Raw genomic sequence first — 20,804 nt, forward strand, 5'->3', positions numbered from 1 at the left:
GGTACAGTAAACGACACACAAACCCATTTGACCTTTGACCTTTCAGTAATGTTCAAAAGGAAATAGGGGTTATGCGTTATTCGGAAATAAAATAGGAAACAGGGACCCTGAGGGCTTGGTACCATGGAGTTACTAACAGGACAGTCCTGATGAACGCTAACACCCACGCGCGCAGTCACACATAGGCGCATGCACTCACATACGCACAGACACGCGCACACATACACTCAGACAAACACACCGAGATAGAGAGAACAAAACAACTGTAGACACCACAACACCACCAGTAAGGGATTAACAGGAGATACATACATAACTATCGGCCCAGCGTCACCATGATCACAGAGTTAAGAAAGTGGCGACGTACAAAACACAAAAGTTGTTACACTGGAAGATTTTTGTTCTCATCAAACCATTGAAGGTTAAAGCAAGTTACATAGATTTCAAATACAAATTGAATGGGTGAAATGCAGACATGGGTTCAAATACTATTATAAATAATTTCAAAAACTTCAGCTGTGCTTGATTGAGCCTTTTGGAACCAATAGAAAAGTCCCAAAAGTGCAAACTCCACCCATCTCGCACTCAAGGCGGGAAAGATTTCAAATAGCATTTGAACCCAGGTGTGGTATAATGTGACCTCTCCTGCAATATAAGCCTGCACCAACAAGATGGCGTCTGAGTCAGTCAAAGAGATAGGACACTTGTTGTCGTCGACAGCCACCGTACCCCAATGTCATTCTCTTATTAGCGTGAGCATTTTTATCTGGTCTACCCTTATTGTCATATTTCTAACTACATTTCTAACTACCTGTATTTCTTGGAAGTGGCGCAAGTATCATTCTGTGGATTTCTTATCACTTCTGCCAGATAGGGGAGTGGTGCTACGGGGAGGAACAGTCACAATACTGTGTGGACTAACTGGCATGATGCCGGATGTTTGTTCCGACGTACAATGGCACTATCTTTTTCATCCTTTCAGTTTAGTGGCAGGTGGATGTCTCTTGAAAAAAAGCTGTCGGAAATCACAAACATTCCTTTCCACTTTGAGTCTTCAGTGGAAAGAAACGAGAATCAAAGCATTTATTAAACAAAATACTTCACCATCGCTTGTCCCCATTTTTGGCGACTTCTAAACCTGTTGGCACATTGAGACGAGACAATTCAAACCGTTCCAAATGTAATTTTTTCTCGACAATATGTCTCCCTCTATGTTTGATTGTCTTCAAAGTCACTCTATACTCTTGTATAAAAAGACCAAGATCAGGGGATTGATACTCCTCTTCTGGAATGTCTCTCTTTCTCCAAAGGGCAGGTGGCCGGTTCCACTCCTCTTCCACTCTTCCCATCCCCTTTCCCTATCGCTATCCCTCTTTCTTCCTCTCCTTGGGGCAGTTCTAAACGATGGAGTCCCAGTCAAAGTCGTCCTGGATGTCTTCGGTAGGCAGCCTCCTCATCTGGTAGTGCCCGGGTGGCATCATGTGCTGCTGGTTCATCTGGCCATGGTGCCCTGAGGATGGAGGTAAAGGTGTAAGGCAGCTGTACAAACACACACTCACGCATACACACACACACACACACACAAACAGTATTAGTATTTTAGCAGGATCCCCATTAGCTGTTGCCAAGGCAGCAGCTACTCTTCCTGGGGTCCAAACAGACATCAAACAAAACAACGTTTTATTCAAAGTTACATTGCACCATTATTACATTACAATACTACCTTACATTACTAAGAATAATGTGTGGGTGTGTGTTTTAGAGTGTGTACACACACACACACACAATGTCCACTATGAGAGGGGGCTGAGTAGTTAGCAGTAGTACCTGTCATCGTGGAGCCTGCAGTGCTCATGGGGGGCATGTGGGGGTAACCCGGGGGTCCCATCATTGAAGACATGTTCTGTCTTGAGTCCATATACAGATTACCTACAGGAGATGAAGACAACCAACAGGAAGCAACAGTCATTCAGTTTATTATCAATCCTGTTACATATCTATCTCAATTACCTCGTACCCCTGCAGATCGACTCGGTACTGGTACCCACGTTTATATAGCCAAGTTATCGTTACTCATTGTGTATTTATTCCTCGTGTTATTATATTTTTATATTATTTCTCTTTTTTTCTCTCTGCATTGTTGGAAGGGCCAGTAAGTAAGCATTTCACTGTTAGTCGACACCTGTTGTTTACGAAGCATGTGACAAATAACATTTGATTTGAACTCCACTGATCTATAGCCTACTTGATTAGATCAGCACAAGGAAGTTTCGCTTTAACCAATCCAACCCTTTCAGATCTATATGGGAGGCACGGTAGAGACTGCGCTTAAGTACAGACCTAGGATCAGGTTTCCATCCGTCCACGAAGCTTAACCATTGTTAACAACTGACTTTAGACCAGTCTCTAGAGGGGCAACTCCATTCTACTGGCCACTGACCTGTGTTTATGTGCTGACTGGGCTTGCTGGTGTGCATGGGGCCGTGGCAGGCAGGTGGGGGTGGCTGTGGTTGCAATGGCCCTTGTGGTGGGATGACCCTGGTGCGGGTGAAGAACTGGTTGATGGAGGAGCACAGGTCTGCTATCTGGGCTGGATCCAGGGACCAGTTGTTCAGCTCCGCCTGCCTCATGCTTTCCTTCAGTCCTTTCATAGACACACACAGACGGGGTCGTTTTAGTTTCAGTAGTCCTAAGTACCTTCCTCTCCTTTTAGTCTCCTTTCTCTCACCTGCACTGGTGTTGCAAAATTACAGTCACTTTCCCGAAGATTTCAAGAATCAGGAGAGAAATAAGCAGGAAATTAGGGAATACTCCAATCGGAATTTCTGGAAAACCTGGGAATTTTGCAACCCTACTGAAAACACTAGATGGATGAAAGCAGTATGTTAGTTAGGGGAGAATAGGGGAGAAGGAGGATAGCGTTCCACCAGTGCTGCTTGACTGTGAATGAGGTAAAGTGCTGTGGGGGCGAGTTGTATCTAAATATTCAGCAATGTCATCAATCATCAGTAGATGTGCACTGACCCTGATAAGAGTGCTCCACAGCCAGGGATAATTAGATTATTCACACTGAGGCAATAGCCAAGCAGACCAGAGACTAGGGCTGCGGCCCAAATGGCTGCGACCCTATTCGCTACGTTGTGCACTACTTTTGACTAGGGGCCTCTGGTCAAAAGTAGTACACTACATTGGGAATAGGGTGCCATTTCAGATGCATATAGTGCACTTCATTGGTAATAGGGTGCCATTTCATACGCATCCTAGGATGGGCCTTTTCTACCTCGGAAACTATCATTGACATTGTGCTACATTCATTTAACAGATGCTCTGTATCCAAAGTGACTTACAACCATACATAGGGCCTAACTTATTGTGATGTCACTTTCGCGTACACTGAGCATACAAAACATTAAGAACACCTTCCTAATATTGAATTGCCTCAATTCATTGGGGAATGGACTCTACAAAGTGTCGAAAGCGTTCCACAGGGATGCTGGCCCATGTTGACTCCAACGCTTCCCACAGTTGTGTCAAGTTGGCTGGATGTGCTTTGGGTGGTGGGCCATTCCTGATACACACAGGAAACTGTTGAGCGTCAAAAACCCAGCAGCGTTGCAGTTCTTGACACAAACCGGTGCGCCTGGCACCTACTACCATACCCCGTTCAAAGGCACTTCAATCTTTTTTCTTGCCCATTCTCCCTCTGAATGGCACACATACACAATTCATGTCTCAATTGTCTCAAGGCTTAAAAATCCTTCTTTAACCTGTCTCCTCCCCTTCATCTACACTGATTGAAATGGATTTAACAAGTGACATCAATAAGGGATCATAGCTTTCACCTGAATTCACCTGGTCAGTCTATGTCATGAAAGGACAGGTGTTCACTCAGTGCATTCGGAAAGTATTCAGACCCATTGACTTTTTCCACATTTTGTTACGTTACAGCCTTATTCTAAAATGGATTAAATAAAAAATCCTCATCAATCTACACACAATACCCCATAATGACAAAGCGGAAACAGGTTTTTAGATTTTCTTGCAAATTATTAAAAATAAGAAACAGAAATACCTTATTTACATAAGTATTCAGACCCTTTGCTAGAAGACTTGAACTTGAGCTGAGGTGCATCCTGTTTCCATTGATCATCCTTACAACTTGATTGGAGTCCACCTGTGGTAAATTCAATTGATTGGACATGATTTGGAAAGGCACACACCTACCTATATAAGGTCCCACAGTTGACAGCGCATGTCAGAGCAAAAACCAAGCCATGAGGTTGAAGGAATTGTCCGTAGAGCTCCGAGACAGGATTGTGTCGAGGCACAGATCTGGGGAAGGGTACCAAAACATTTCTGCAGCATTGAAGGTCCCCAAGAACACAGTGGCCTCCATCATTCTTAAATGGAAGAAGTTTGGAACCACCAAGACTCTTCCTAGAGCTGGCCGCCCGGCCAAACTGAGCAATCGGGGGAGAAGGGCCTTGGTCAGGGAGGCAACCAAGAACCCGATGGTCACTCTGACAGACCTCCAGAGCTCCTCTGGAGACAGCCCACTTGGAGTTTGCCAAAAGGCACCTAAAGGACTCTCAGACCATGAGAAACAAGATTCTCTGGTCTGATGAAACCAAGATTGAACTCTTTGGCCTGAATGCCAAGCGTCACGTCTGGCACCATCCCTACAGTGAAGCATGGTGGTGGCAGCATCATCCTGTGGAGATGTTTTTCAGCGGCAGGGACTGGAGACTAGTCAGGATCGAGGGAAAGATGAACGGAGCAAAGTACAGAGAGATCCTTTTCTCCGTGTATATCAATGATGTCGCTCTTGCTGCTGGTGACTCTCAGATCCACCTCTACGCAGACGACACCATTTTGTATACATCTGGCCCTTCATTGGACACTGTGTTAACAAACCTCCAAACGAGCTTCAATGCCATACAACAATCCTTCAGTAGCCTTCAACTGCTCTTAAACACTAGTAAAACTAAATGCATGCTTTTCAATCGAACGCTGCTAGCACCCGCCCACCCGACTAGAATCACCACTCTCGACGGGTCTGACCTAGAGTATGTGGACAACTACAAATATCTAGGTGTCTGGTTAGACTGTAAACTCAACTTCCAGACTCACATAAAGAATCTCCAATCCAAAGTTAAATCTAGAATCGGCTTCCTATTTCGCAACAAAGCCTCCTTCACTCATGCTGCCAAACATGCCCTCGTAAAACTGACTATCCTACCGATCCTTGACTTCGGCGATGTCATTTACAAAATAGCCTCCAACACTCTACTCAGCAAATTGGATGTAGTCTATCACAGTGCCATCCGTTTTGTCTCCAAAGCCCCATACACTACCCACCACTGTGACCTGTACGCTCTTGTTGGCTGGTCCTCACTACATGTTCGTCGTCAAACCCACTGGCTCCAGGCCATCTATAAATCACTGCTAGGCAAATCCCCGCCTTATCTTAGCTCATTGGTCACCATAGCAGCACCCACCCGTAGTCTGCGCTCCAGCAGGTATATCTCTCTGGTCATTCCCAAAGCCAACACCTCCTTTGGCCGCCATTCCTTCCAGTTCTCTGCTGCCAATGACTGGAACGAATTGCAAAAATCTCTGAAGCTGGAGACTCTTATCTCCCTCAATAACTTTAAGCATCAGTTGTCAGAGCACCTTACCGATCACTGCACCTGTACACAGCCCATCTGAAATTAGCCCACCCAACTACCTCATCCCTATATTGTTATTTATTTTGCTCTTTTGCACCCCAGTATCTCTATTTGCACATAATCTCTTGCACATCTAGCATTCCAGTGTTAATACTATTGTAATTATTCTGCACTATAGCCTATTTATTGCCTTACCTCCATAACTTGCTACATTTGCACACACTGTATATATATTTTCTGTTGTATTTCTGACTTTATGTTTTTTTTTTTACCCCATATGTAACTCTGTGTTGTTTTTATTGCACTACTTTGCTTTATCTTGGCCAGGTCGCAGTTGTAAATGAGAACCTGTTCTCAACTGGCTTACCTGGTTAAATAAAGGTGAAATAAAATAAAAATAAAAAATCCTTGATGAAAACCTGCTCCAGAGCGCTCAGGACCTCAGACTGGGGTGAAGGTTCAGCTTCCAACAGGACAACAACCCTAAGCCCACAGCCAAGACAACGCAGGAGTGGCTTCGGGACAAGTCTCTGAATGTCCTTGAGTGGCCCAGCCAGAGCCCGGACTTGAACCCGATCCAACATCTCTGGCCAGAGACCTGAAAATACCTGTGCAGCGACGCTCCCCATCCAACCTGACAGAGCTTGAGAGGATCTGCAGAGAAGAATGGGGAAAACTCCCCAAATACAGGTGTGCCAAGCTTGTAGCGTCATACCCTAGAAGACTTGAGGCTGTAATCGCTTCCAAAGGTGCTTCAACAAAGTACTGAGTAAAGGGTCTGAATACTTATGTAAATATAATATTTCAGTTTTTTATTTTTAATAAATCTGAAAAAAAATCTAATACCTGTTTTTGCTTTATCATTATGGGGTATTGTGTGTAGATTCATGAGGGGAAAAAAACAATTTTAATCAATTTTTAAATAAGGCTGTAATGTAACAAAATGTGGAAAAAGTAAAGGGGTCTGAATACTTTCCGAATGCACTGTATAACCTTAATTGTGTTTCATTGTCGGTAAGTGACATTTCTGTACATTTCAGTATCATTTCCTATGAATTACCTGTGCATAATGATGAACGCATTAAAGGTATTTATTTATACATTTAAATTCAGTAATAAGGCTGCAACAAGGAGCCATGAGCTAATTGTGACAGAAGGTGTTATAATAGCATTATACACGTGATGTTACCACCATTTCTTACATTTAGGATATGCTAGTTGGTGGTTTAGGCGGCGGCAGGGAGTCTAGAGGTTAGCGGAGTGGGCTTGCTACCAGAAGGTTTCCGGTTCAAATCCTGGAAAAAAATCTGATGGGATTTGAGCTGACTACTACAGGGTTGTTAGTGACAAATCCAAGAAAGATAACATCACCTGCTGTTGTGCAAGGAACAACACTATATTGTGGCTCCCACTGCCCCATCTCTCCAAGTTAATGTGTGTGTGTATATCTGAGGTTTGGTCCGTCTTAATAAAGTATTCTTCTTCTTACCTTGGAATGGAGAGAGGTCTACGTCAGCCCAGTTGTAGCTGCCGGCGATGCGACAGCGCTCCTTCAGCCAGTCCAGGTTGGGGTACCAGTCGGCTGACAGACCTGCAGAGACACACACATGTTTTCCCCCTAGATGTCTTCTAAGGTGTAGCGCCAGGGCCACAAAATCAGTTAGGCATCTAATAATTATATTGAAACAAACCTAAAACAAATTATTTTAGGTAGTGGGAGTGGGCAACAGAGCAAGGCAGGGACAGGGCTAGGCTGGAAGGCGCAATTAAGTAACGGTAGGAGAAATGTTAGTCTCGTTCACCAACCAGCTCTCTATCTGCTATAGCAATTAGCCTGGGAACACGGTTAGGGAAACGTTGACACAAGAGCACGGTGCTGTAATCAACAGAGTGACAGTCAAGGACCAACAGAAGTAATGTAGTGTTTGAGTGAGATGCAGTGAAGCTTTTGACCACAAGATGTCCTTTTTCACAGAGTAAATTCAAGTCACAGACGTTAGTGAAGAGGAATCATTTTCTTCCTTTCACCACAAACCCAAACGGCAACACATTTGAAGCTGTGGATCAAAGACAGGGGATTGCTTTCATTCATCCCAGGCGCTGTGGAGAGGGAAATAACCCAGATAATGGAGCGTCTATTTGTATAGGGCTTTTCTCTGAGCCTAGAGCCCAGTGCAGAGACACAGGAAAAACAAAGACAAGCCCAGGCAAATGAAAGACCTCAGTGAGGTTCAGAAATGCCTGTCTCTATGAGTTTAAGTCACACAGTATAACATGCTTTGAGTAGTAGCGGGAAAACAAACTACATAGCTAATATAACGCAATCCATGAGTCCATGCTGAGCATGTAGGGAGTAGTATTTAATTTACATTTTAGTCATTTAGCAGACGCTCTTATCCAGAGCGACTTACAGTTAGTGAGTGCATACATTTTTCATACTGGCCCCCGGTGAGAATCGAACCCACAACCCCGGCGTTGCAAACACCATGCTCTACCAACTGAGCTACACATTTATGTCCTGCCTTAAGCTTCAGACACACCACCACAATGAACGGCTAAAAGCAGCGGGTGGCCTTCCTATCGTTTGCTGTCGCAGCGGTGTGTTAAAGCGACCGCCTGCTGGGTGTCGCCGAGCGGTGGCTGTTTGTGCCGATTCAGCATGTGGAATCGTCGGGAAATTAACAGAAAATGACAGACGATATTCTAGTCAGAGGCACTCGGCCGTGCATTGTTTGGGCGCATTTCCTCTCGGACAGTACAGTAGTGTGTACAGTACAGTAATGTGTCTTACCAGTGCTGGTGCAGGGCATCTGTGCTGGCTGGCCATTATGGTTCTGGAGGTGCTGTGACTGCTGCTGCCCACTGTTGAGGTGCTGGCGGTGTTGAGGGTGCTGTGTGTGTTGAGATGAGTGCTGCCCGTGTTGAGTGTGTTGATGAGGTTGGTGTTGGTTGTGCGTGGCGTGGGGAGAGAGGTGCTGCGAGTGGGGTGGTTGGTGGTGGGGTGGGTGGTTTTGATGGTGACTGTGGTTGTGTGCGTGTTGGTGGCTGTGGGAGCTGCTGCTGCCTCCGCCATGGGAGTGCTGGTAGGAGCACAACATCCGCGGCTGATGGCTCGACTCGCTGGGCATACCCATGAGACCTGCAGGGCCAACCACAATCACACACACACACAGACAGACAAACAGACATACAGACGCACACAGACAGACACACAGAATGGTTCCAAGTACTACACCTGTGCTACTACAGTGCAGCATGTGACTGCAATAGATGCAGTCACATTAAGCAAACCGGAGGGATTTCATTCTGATGGGTTTGAGGAATTTGACTCTGTAGACGCGTGTGTTATTTTGACTGATATCTGCCTTACCACATCAGGAATCCTCACTGAAGCTCTGAGGGTGCATTTCAATAGTCTAAAGTGGCTTCCTCTACTCTCCTTGAGTCATTCACCTTCATTTGCACTGGCAGGCATTCATCAGTCTTTCACAACACAGATGAAGGAAAGGAGACGGGAGAGGAGAAGCCACCCTGACTGAGTCAGTCCATGTGGTCTAGACACGCTGTGGTTTTCTAGGGAGGGTGAGGAGCTCGGCTGCTTGGGTGACTCACAGCATTTAAGCCTCCCAAAGGCAATGACTACTGACGTCGTTCCTTGGGTAGAAGCATGCAAGGCAGTGAGCTTCACTTTGCCTAGGCTGTGGGGGCCATAAAAATAGAATGGAACACATATTGTAGGATGGCATTTTTTCGCAATGCAGTAGAGCACAGATTGGTGCAAAAAATACCCGTAAACATCATTATAATATGACAGCGTGAATTTATTTCAAACTTTTAAATATACATATATCAATGAACGTTATATGGAGGCGATTATTTAACTAGGCTAGAGTTCACTAAACTGAGCAATGCATAAATAGTTGCCTTCTTAAATTAACGCACATTGAAGAAAAGTTTAAAATTGTACAGTATTTTATGCACAGATGTGTTTTTTTTGAATGACGAAAACTTTGCCCATACTGTATGGTGGGAGTACAGCAAACTGCCAAATCATAAAAGAGGTGTTTGGACCTTATACAGTGAGGGAAAAAAGTATTTGATCCCCTGCTGATTTTGTACGTTTGCCCACTGACAAAGAAATTATCAGTCTATAATTTTAATGCTAGGTTTATTTGAACAGTGAGAGACAGAATAACAACAAAATAATCCAGAAAAACGCATGTCAAAAATGTTATAAATTCATTTGCATTTTAATGAGGGAAATAAGTATTTGACCCCCTCTCAATCAGAAAGATTTCTGGCTCCCAGGTGTCTTTTATACAGGTAACGAGCTGAGATTAGGAGCACACTCTTAAAGGGAGTGCTCCTAATCCCAGTTTGTTACCTGTATAAAAGACACCTGTCCACAGAAGCAATCAATCAATCAGATTCCAAACTCTCCACCATGGCCAAGACCAAAGAGCTCTCCAAGGATGTCAGGGACAAGATTGTAGACCTATACAAGGCTGGAATGGGCTACAAGACCATTGCCAAGCAGCTTGGTGAGAAGGTGACAACAGTTGGTGTGATTATTCGCAAATGGAAGAAACACAAAATAACTGTCAATCTCCCTCGGCCTGGGGCTCCATGCAAGATCTCACCTCGTGGAGTTGCAATGATCATGAGAACGGTGAGGAATCAGCCCAGAACTACACGGGAGGATCTTGTCAATGATCTCAAGGCAGCTGGGACCATAGTCACCAAGAAAACAATTGGTAACACACTACGCCGTGAAGGACTGAAATCCTGCAGCGCCCGCAAGGTCCCCCTGCTCAAGAAAGCACATATACAGGGCCGTCTGAAGTTTGCCAATGAACATCTGAATGATTCAGAGGAGAACTGGGTGAAAGTGTTGTGGTCAGATGAGACCAAAATCGAGCTCTTTGGCATCAACTCAACTCGCCGTGTTTGGAGGAGGAGGAATGCTGCCTATGACCCCAAGAACACCATCCCCAATGTCAAACATGGAGGTGGAAACATTATGCTTTGGGGGTATTTTTCTGCTAAGGGGACAGGATAACTTCACCGCATCAAAGGGACTATGGACGGGGCCATGTACCGTCAAATTTTGGGTGAGAACCTCCTTCCCTCAGCCAGGGCATTGAAAATGGGTCGTGGATGGGTATTCCAGCATGACAATGACCCAAAACACACGGCCAAGGCAACAAAGGAGTGGCTCGAGAAGAAGCACATTAAGGTCCTGGAGTGGCCTAGCCAGTCTCCAGACCTTAATTCCATAGAAAATCTGTGGAGGGAGCTGAAGGTTTGAGTTGCCAAACGTCAGCCTCGAAACCTTAATGACTTGGAGAAGATCTGCAAAGAGGAGTGGAACAAAATCCCTCCTGAGATGTGTGCAAACCTGGTGGCCAACTACAAGAAACGTCTGACCTCTGTGATTGCCAACAAGGGTTTTGCCACCAAGTACTAAGTCATGTTTTGCAGAGGGGTCAAATACGTATTTCCCTCATTAAAATGCAAATCAATTCATAACATTTTTGACATGTGTTTTTCTGGATTTTTTTGTTGTTATTCTGTCTCTCACTGTTCAAATAAACCTACCATTAAAATTATAGACTGATCATGTCTTTGTCAGTGGGCAAACGAACAAAATCAGCAGGGGATCAAATACTTTTTCCCCTCAATGTACACTGTGGGATTAAGTGCTATGGTTACAGTGCCATTCCAGCCATGGTACACCTGCTAAAAAGCTGATCATAGCCATTGACTTTCAATGCCCTAGGCTATGTCATTGTTATTTACAGTGGGGAAAAAAAGTATTTAGTCAGCCACCAATTGTGCAAGTTCTCCCACTTAAAAAGATGAGAGAGGCCTGTAATTTTCATCATAGGTACACGTCAACTATGACAGTTAAATTGAGGAAAAAAAATCAGAAAATCACATTGTAGGATTTTTAATGAATTTATTTGCAAATTATGGTGGAAAATAAGTATTTGGTCACCTACAAACAAGCAAGATTTCTGGCTCTCACAGACCTGTAACTTCTTCTTTAAGAGGCTCCTCTGTCCTCCACTCGTTACCTGTATTAATGGCACCTGTTTGAACTTGTTATCAGTATAAAAGACACCTGTCCACAACCTCAAACAGTCACACTTCAAACTCCACTATGGCCAAGACCAAAGAGCTGTCAAAGGACACCAGAAACAAAATTGTAGACCTACACGAGGCTGGGAAGACTGAATCTGCAATAGGTAAGCAGCTTGGTTTGAAGAAATCAACTGTGGGAGCAATTATTAGGAAATGGAAGACATACAAGACCACTGATAATCTCCCTCGATCTGGGGCTCCACGCAAGATCTCACCCTGTGGGGTCAAAATGATCACAAGAACGGTGAGTAAAAATCCCAGAACCACACGGGGGGACCTAGTGAATGACCTGCAGAGAGCTGGGACCAAAGTAACAAAGCCTACCATCAGTAACACACTACGCCGCCAGGGACTCAAATCCTGCAGTGCCAGACGTGTCCCCCTGCTTAAGCCAGTACATGTCCAGGCCCGTCTGAAGTTTGCTAGAGTGCATTTGGATGATCCAGAAGAGGATTGGGAGAATGTCATATGGTCAGTTGAAACAAAAAATATAACTTTTTGGTAAAAACTCAACTCGTCGTGTTTGGAGGACAAAGAATGCTGAGTTGCATCCAAAGAACACCATACCTACTGTGAAGCATGGGGGTGGAAACATCATGCTTTGGGGCTGTTTTTCTGCAAAGGGACCAGGACGACTGATCCGTGTAAAGGAAAGAATGAATGGGGCCATGTATCGTGAGATTTTGAGTGAAAACCTCCTTCCATCAGCAAGGGCATTGAAGATGAAACGTGGCTGGGTCTTTCAGCATGACAATGATCCCAAACACACCGCCCGGGCAACGAAGGAGTGGCTTCGTAAGAAGCATTTCAAGGTCCTGGAGTGGCCTAGCCAGTCTCCAGATCTCAACCCCATAGAACATCTTTGGAGGGAGTTGAAAGTCCATGTTGCCCAGCGACAGCCCCAAAACATCACTGCTCTAGAGGAGATCTGCATGGAGGAATGGGCCAAAATACCAGCAACAGTGTGTGAAAACCTTGTGAAGACTTACAGAAAACGTTTGACCTGTGTCATTGCCAACAAAGGGTATATAACAAAGTATTGAGAAACTTTTGTTATTGACCAAATACTTATTTTCCACCATAATTTGCAAATAAATTCATAAAAAATCCTACAATGTGATTTTCTGGAATTGTTTTTCTCATTTTGTCTGTCATAGTTGACGTGTACCTATGATGAAAATTACAGGCCTCTCTCATCTTTTTAAGTGGGAGAACTTGCACAATTGGTGGCTGACTAAATACTTTTTCCCCCCACTGTATTCTCGTAGTGATGTGTATTTGTTACGTTTTTATATTTAATTGTATACAATTCAGCTCGTTGCTCCTCCTTGTACAATGTTTTTTGAACAATAAAAATAAACTCTGTCATTAAGAGTTGATTTCAGGCAACAGATCGACAGAGCGCGTCCATGTCTGGGGTTAGAGAAAGTAGATGGTAAAACAAGGAGGAAGAGGCCCTGTTCACCCAATAGGAAGCTACAGCAAGCAATTAGCGAGAAGCTTCACAATCTAATTAGCAAGTATCAAAGCTAGTCACACAGATGCTGCACTTTGCTCCAATCAAGTGTGAATACAATGTTTTGTTTTTCTGAGAATTCCCCTTGATTGCCTGGCTCGTTTGACTAAGTAACGCAACGATTGTAGATCCGTAGCACAATTGATTATTTGTTTATGTGAGTTCAATAGAGGAATACAAAGAAATACTTTTATTACTAGTTAATGTAATTAACCGTCCAAACTTTGGTGTAGGAGATTGCCATGATGTTGTGGTGTGTGCTTTTAGCTAACCAGTAAAACAACCATTCCCACTTGTGTTCACCATGCAGCTTTTCCTCTGTTTTCTCATCAACCGGGTATGATGTTAGCTGTGCACATGCTTGTTTTCTTTCAAATACTTCAGCGGTGTTCGATTAAGCTTGCCTGCAGCAAACCACACTGTGACTACAGGCAGGCTCAATCAAATGCCCCAAAGTATTTTGATAGAAAACAAACACTATTTGAACCCAGGTCTGCTTCAGAGTGCTACTTCCCATGACCCACCATGCTGGTTGAAGGACTGCTCAAAGACAGACTTGTAGAGGCTGCGGAAGGAGGCACTGAGGTCCTCGAAGTCGGAGAAGAGGAGCTGCTTGTCCCCCTCGGCCACGTTGTACTGGGGCTGGGGAGGAGGAGGAAGTGGAGGGGGAGGATGCAGCTTTAAACTCAGAGACTGGGAGGAGGGCTCCGAGTGACTACTGACCTACACAGAGAGAGAGAGAGAGAGAGAGAGAGAGAGAGAGAGAGAGAGAGGGAGAGAGAGAGAGAGGGAGAGAGAGATGGAGAGAGGGATGGAGAGAGATATGTAGAGAGGGATGGAAAGAGAGAGAGAGAGAGAGAGAGAGATGGAGAGAGAAAGGGAGAGTATTTTCATTCCTTTGGTTAAAAAGACTGGATGCTAACATGAGGTATTCACACTGTGCCTGTTTTGGGCATGGTAATAAACATGTTTTCTATATCTCTGTCTCCTGCTGGTCATTCACCCTTCTAACCGGAGGGTCCAGGCTGATTGAACCTATACTAAACCAGCACCTCTTTCGGAGACCACCACAACCAACCAACATTTGAGTTACGAACATCCTCAAGTTAGGATTCTGCCCTAATTACCTTCTCAACGCCATATACTGAGGGAATAACACATAACACTACACTAGTTTATAATATACAGTCATTATCCTTCTATAAAGTCCATCATATAAAGTATTCATACCCCTTGACTTTTTCCCACATTTTGTTATATTGTTGTATTATAGTCAGAATTCAAAATGGATTAAATTGTAATTTTTTATCACCCATGTACAAACAATACCCCATAATGACAAAGTGAAAACATGTTTATTTTTTATTTTTAGCAAATGCATTGAAAAACGAAATACAGAAATATTTAATTTACATAAGTATTCACACCCTTGAGTCAATACTTTGTAGAAACACCTTTAGCAGTGATTACAGCTGTGAGTCTTTCTAGGTAAGTCTCTAAGAGCTTTCCACAGCTGGATTGTGAAACATTTGCCCATTATTCTTGTCAAAATTCTTCCAGCTTTGTCAAAATTCTTTAAGCTACACCCGCAATAACATCTGCTAAACACGTGTATGTGACCAATACAATTTGATTTTATTTGAAATTGGTTGTTGATCATTGCTAGACAACCATTTTCAGGTCTTGCAATAGATTTTCAAGAAGATTTAAGTCAAAACTGGAACTCAGCCACTCAGGAACATTCACTGTCTTCTTGGTAAGCAACTCCAGTGTAGGTTATTGTCCTGGTGGAAAGCAGACTGAACCAGGTTTTCCTGTCCGATTTTGCTTGTGCTTAGCTCTATTCCATTCTTGTTTTATCCTGAAAGACTCCCCAGTCCTTAATGATTACAAGCATACCCATAGCATGATGCAGCCACCACTATGCTTGAAAATATGGAGAGTGCTACTCAGTAATGTGTTGCATTGAATTTGCCCCAAACATAAAACTTTGTATTTAGGACAAAAAGTGAATTGTTTTGCCAAATTTTTTGCAGTATTACTTTAGTGCCTTGTTGCAAACAGGATGCATGTTTTGGAATATTTGTATTCTGTACAGGCTTCCTTCTTTTCACTCTGTCAATTAAGTCAGTATTGTGGAGTAACTATAATGTTGTTGATCCATCCTCAATTTTCACCTATCACAGCCATTAAACTCTGTAACTGTTTTAAAGTCACCATTGGCCTCACGGTGAAATCCCTGAGCGGTTTCCTTCCTCTCCGGCAACTGAGTTAAGAAGGACGCCTGTATCTTTGTGTTGACTGGGTGTATTGATACACCATACAAAGTGTAATTAATAACTTCATCAACTGAGGGACCTTGCAGATAATTGTGTGGGGTACAGAGATGAGGTAGTCATTCAAAAATCATGTTAAACACTATTACCGCACGCAGAGTGAGTCCATGCAACTTATTATGTGACTTGTTAAACACATTTCTACTCCTGAACTTATTTAGGCTTGCCATAACAAAGGGGTTGAATACTTATTGACAAGACATTTCAGCTTTTCATTTTTTATTAATTTTGTAGAAATTTTGAAAAATATAATTCCACTTTGACATTATGGGGTATTGTGTGTAGGCCAGTGAGAGAAAATCTAAATGTAATCAATTAAATTCCGGCTGTAACACAACAAAATATGGAAAAAGTCAAGGGGTGTGAATACTTTCTGAAGGCACTGTAAGAATAATATTTTCACCCTTTCTCCATCCTAATTGTGGCTCTGCCATGTGCATTGGCCTCAAATATATAATTAGAAGTCCAATCGGCGTGGCGTCTCCCTGAAGTTGATCCAACTGAAAGCGGCATATCCATCCCCGCCGACGCTGCCTTTCTATCCAGCGATCTCGGCAGTGCTGGCACTTGAGACTTCAGCAGGAGATGCCAGGAGTAATCACCTTCAACGAGGAGGCGTCACCTGGGTGGGCTAACGAAGCAGAACTAACCCTGATCCCACATGACTGGCCGTAAATTAGGTCTGGGGCTCCGCGTTACCCCCGGAACGTGGGATGAGGGGATGGGAGGAAAACAGAGGATGGCCTCCAGAATAGATAGGTTACTTTGATGAAATTATTTTGACCTTTGTATAATGCAGGTGCGGGGGGGGGGGGGGGGGGATGATGATTGATAAACAAAAAGCAAACAGTTGCCTCATCTACCGGTAACAGGTAACTGACAAAATAATGGAAACACTTGAGTAAATGAGGGATACAAGGTATATTGGTCCTTCCACGCAGGTTTGGTTCCTGAGTTATTTAAGCAATTAACATCCCATCATGCTTAGGGTCATGTATAAAAATGCTGGGCAGGCCATTATTTTGGCTACCATGGCTATGCCCCCATAGGATGACAATGGACACGAGTGGTCACTGAATGGTTTGATGAGCATGAAAACAATGTAAACCATAGGCCATGGCTGTCTCAGTCACCAGATCTCAACCCAATTGAACACTTATGGGAGATTCTGGAGAGGCGCCTGAGACAGCATTTTCCACCACCATCAACAAAACACCAAATGATGGAATTTCTAGTGGAAGAATGGTTTCGCATCCCTCCAATAGCGTTCCAGACACTTGTAGAATCTTTGCCAAGGTGCATTGAAGCTGTTCTGGCTCGTGGTTGTCCAAAACCATATTAAGACACTTTATGTTGGGGTTTCCTTTATTTTAGCAGATACCTGTCTATGTCCATTTGAGGAGTCTTCCGATGATACTAAGCATAGAATTCAGTTTGGACCACATTGTCTACTCACAGTCACACAGGCCCATATTGGTTTCCACACTGTGCCCAAATTAGACCTGTAGTACATAGTGGACTAAGTCTTTGGGGTTCTTTGCTTTGGCCGACACTACAGACAATGAGACAGTAGACACTACAACACCACAGGAGTGCCTTGGTTTAAATAAACTGTTTGTGGCAATCCTAGGTGACCGGTAAGGATTAGGTTGAGAAAACCGGTGGTTTCTAGTTTCCACCGGGGAAGAAACCAAATGCCCTGTGATGAACAGTAAGACACAGGCTCTTACAAAGCAAATGTTCAGTTTTGTTTCTACTCTTCCCCTTAATTCCCCAAATAAACAACCTTTTAGGTATGAATTCAACCCTCGCCTCAGTAGTGTGTGCATGCACACCACCCCACTCCAGGTATTTCCACACAGTGTCTGGAACAGGGGTTGTGTGTCAGTAGTGACTGTGTCACACTGCCGTGGCCTCAGACACAAACAATAACACAGCCTCACATGAGCAGCATTGCCGCAATAACCACTGAAGTAGTGAGCCAGTAAACACTGGCTGGGAAAAGTCCACTCTGATCCAAGACTGAAGTCGTGTACAGCAGTAAAGGTCGACCAATAGCAACCATGGCAGATTCCCACTAAGACTTTTAAAGATAAATAAAACAAAATAAATATGATTTTTCAAGCAAAGGTCTTTCAAATCTATATAGGCAGTCTGGGTTAGATGTTCCCTACCTCTACAATTTGACACAACAGTTATTCTGTGTCCCAAATGCCACCCTATTACATATAGTGCACTACTTTTGACCATAGTCATATGGGTCCTGGTTAAGAAGTAGTAGTATAAAGGGAATAAAGCGCCACGTGGGTCACAGTCTTAGTATAGCTTCCTTCTCCTCAAGCCATTGTACAGGAAACATCCTGTTGTGGCAGTGTTAGTGGTGTTATTAAGTGGAGGTGTGTGACGTACCGGCGTGTAGCTGTGCACGCTGCCTACGCTGTTGAGGTTGACAGAGGCCAGGCTCTGGTCAGAGAGGCTGTTGTTGAGGCTGCTCCGGGGGCTGTCGCTGCCTTCCTGCTCCGTCTTGTACAACACTACCTGGAACAAAGATGGTGGACGTTAATATCACCACCTGGAACAAAGATGGCCAATGTTAATTTCTTTTGCTGGAACAACGATAGCCAATGTTTATATCACTTGCTGGAATAACAGACCTGCCAACCTTGAAGAAGTTTTACGAGTACCACTTCAGCGCGGCGGGGGCACCCCCAGCCCCCACGGCGGCGTGTGACACCCACACTGCTCAAATCATAGGCAAATGCACTTTTTTAGCCTAATATTGATGTTGGCAGAAGACTGCCTCAGTAGGAATGGTAGGCTATAGACTGTTATGGGTACTTGGTAATTGGCTGCTCTTCAGTAGCTAACTAGAAATATATTTAAATGTTCAATCAGGGCTCTCCCTAGGATTTTCTGACAAGGTGGTGCTGACGTAGGCCTAAGGTTGGGTAGGGGGAGGTCAGGAGGGGGTCAGTCAACTTCCCCCTTAGGAAGTTGGAGCATTTTGCATTTGAAAAACCTGTAAATGCCATTTCTAGAAACCTAGAGTCTAGAAGGGATACTTCCCAGAGTCAGATGAACTTATGGATACCATTTTTATGTCTCTGTGTCCAGTATGAAGGAAGATAGAGGTAGTTTTGCCAGCCAATGCTAACTAGCGTTAGCACAATGACTGGAAGTCTATGGGTATCTGCGAAGTCTATGGGTATCTGCTAGCATGCTATTTCCAGTCATTGCGCTAACGCTAGTTAGCAATTGCGCTAGTTAGCAACTTCCTTCACACTGCATGCAGAGACATGAAAATGGTATCCACGAGTTCATCTGACTCTGGGGAAGTCCCTAAGTATCCATTTAAATTATAGCAAACAACTAAGCTAACTTATGGAATTGTTTTAAGATGGTCATACCATGGATCACTTAGCTATTTGATTTTGAATTTTTGGACCCCTGTAGGTATACTTTGTTTTGTTTTTTAAACAATTAATTGATCAAATATTGAATTTGGCCTTTACTGCTATAGCCCATAGAAATGCATTGAATATCACAATCATAAATGGCAAAACAGACATTCAAAAATGTTATCATAAGGAATAAGGTTTCGAAGTTGCATTCCTATATCTAGAAGATAAAGCTCAGGAATTATATAAAAACAAAACAGACCCCTTTTTTTTGCTGGCACAAAACTACTACCATACTTCCATTAATTGTTTTAACCGGTCCCGGGTTACCTTGAGACGAGTTACGTGACACTTGTTTCTGAGTGTCGTAGAACAAATGGAGAACACCATCGTGTATGTGAGAGTATCCCCTTTCCATTGTGGGGTCATATTAGTTTGTAGCCCAAACGGTTTGGGTGCTCCAGACAGAAGTTGGCACATTGGCGGTACAGACTTCAGACGAGTCCCGTGGGGCTTGTGGGGGTCGTAGAACAAAACAGAGAACACTAAAACAGAGAACACCAACGTGTAGGCCAAACAGTTCGGATGCTACAAATGTTTTCGTGAGAAGAGCAATTTTAAGGATGTCTCCTGGTCTGACAAACAACGCTGTAGCTCTGCCACTTTCCACCGCAGATGCGGAAGTCCGACATAGGCGGATGCGGTGGATTGAGACATCACTAGCTTAAACAGACGGATTTTGATGGGGATTCAATCGACCCTAGGGGGTTAATGAACATAGGCCTACTACTCTAAAAGTCGAACAGAACTTTCTGTGAAGGACAGTATTAGCGGAACAGCCATGTCTGTTTCCATCCACGAAGCAACACGTACTGAACTACCGCAACACTGCACGTTTCCTTGCTCGTCAATGCACTCGCGCCTACTACTGTTGCGGAGATCAAAGCATGTGCGGGCAACAAAGTGTTCTCGCTTAGTTGACTAAACGCTGTAGCTAACTACCTTTGTCGTAATGACGCCTTAGCTAAGGAGCTAACTACAAAATAATAGTGGTTATGTGCTTGACTAACACATATAATTTTGGAAAATATATTTGGCAAACAGTTTGTCCTCCCCTTTCCCTACACTTTTTCCTCACACATCAGTGGTATCAACGGAAAAAGTGGAAAGCTGCCATCCAACTCGAGGGAGGAAAATAGTAGGCTATTACGACTACCGGGGGGCGGGCCGGAGCGGAGAGCTAGAGATGTTTTCTCCTCGCCCACAAAGTGCCAACTGAAAACATATTTATGCGTATTTTAGGGTAGTTTTTCATACCAGCGTACGTTGACCTCAAATTGTATGCATGGTATGCAAAATGTGTGCAGGTTGGCAGGTCGGGAATAAAGATGGCCGACATTAATATCACTACCTTGAACAAAGATGGCCAGTGTTACAATATTGCCCCAGAGGGCTTAGGGTTTGCATGTCATTACGTCAGACGACTACCTTGTTAGTCACAGTGTTGATTGCCAGAGTGGGAGAGGCATCTCCGTACATGATACAGTCCATTCGCAGGGACTCCGATTCCAGGCTGTAGGGGGTGGAGGCCTGGAGGATAGGAGAGAAGAGGAGAGGACAGTGATATAAGGGAGAGATGGGAGAGGGCTGTCTCTTGGTCGCTCTCTGCAGAACATTGATGGGATAGATAGCATCTAATCTCAAACTGGTATAGTCTACAGTAAACCATAACATAATGTTA

The 20,804-nt window shown here is 43.9% G+C and overlaps 1 protein-coding gene across 1 annotated transcript in view; it reads right to left on the bottom strand.

Annotated features, from left to right (window-relative positions):
• Positions 1-1,397: 1,397 nt before the first annotated feature.
• Positions 1,398-20,804, bottom strand: part of LOC311148054 (forkhead box protein J3-like) — a gene marked incomplete at both ends in the record, with an annotated part of 61,413 nt that continues 42,006 nt past the window's right edge. Inside the window, 8 exons of the mRNA XM_084184946.1 lie at positions 1,398-1,510; positions 1,828-1,929; positions 2,441-2,644; positions 7,159-7,260; positions 8,461-8,808; positions 13,854-14,052; positions 18,075-18,203; positions 20,552-20,653. Of these exons, the coding sequence (XP_084041072.1) occupies positions 1,398-1,510; positions 1,828-1,929; positions 2,441-2,644; positions 7,159-7,260; positions 8,461-8,808; positions 13,854-14,052; positions 18,075-18,203; positions 20,552-20,653 (1,299 nt within the window). The remainder of the gene's footprint in view (positions 1,511-1,827; positions 1,930-2,440; positions 2,645-7,158; positions 7,261-8,460; positions 8,809-13,853; positions 14,053-18,074; positions 18,204-20,551; positions 20,654-20,804) is intronic.

The sequence above is a fragment of the Coregonus lavaretus genome, assembly GCF_964263955.1.
Source record: "Coregonus lavaretus genome assembly, chromosome: 20".
NCBI lineage: Eukaryota > Metazoa > Chordata > Actinopteri > Salmoniformes > Salmonidae > Coregonus > Coregonus lavaretus.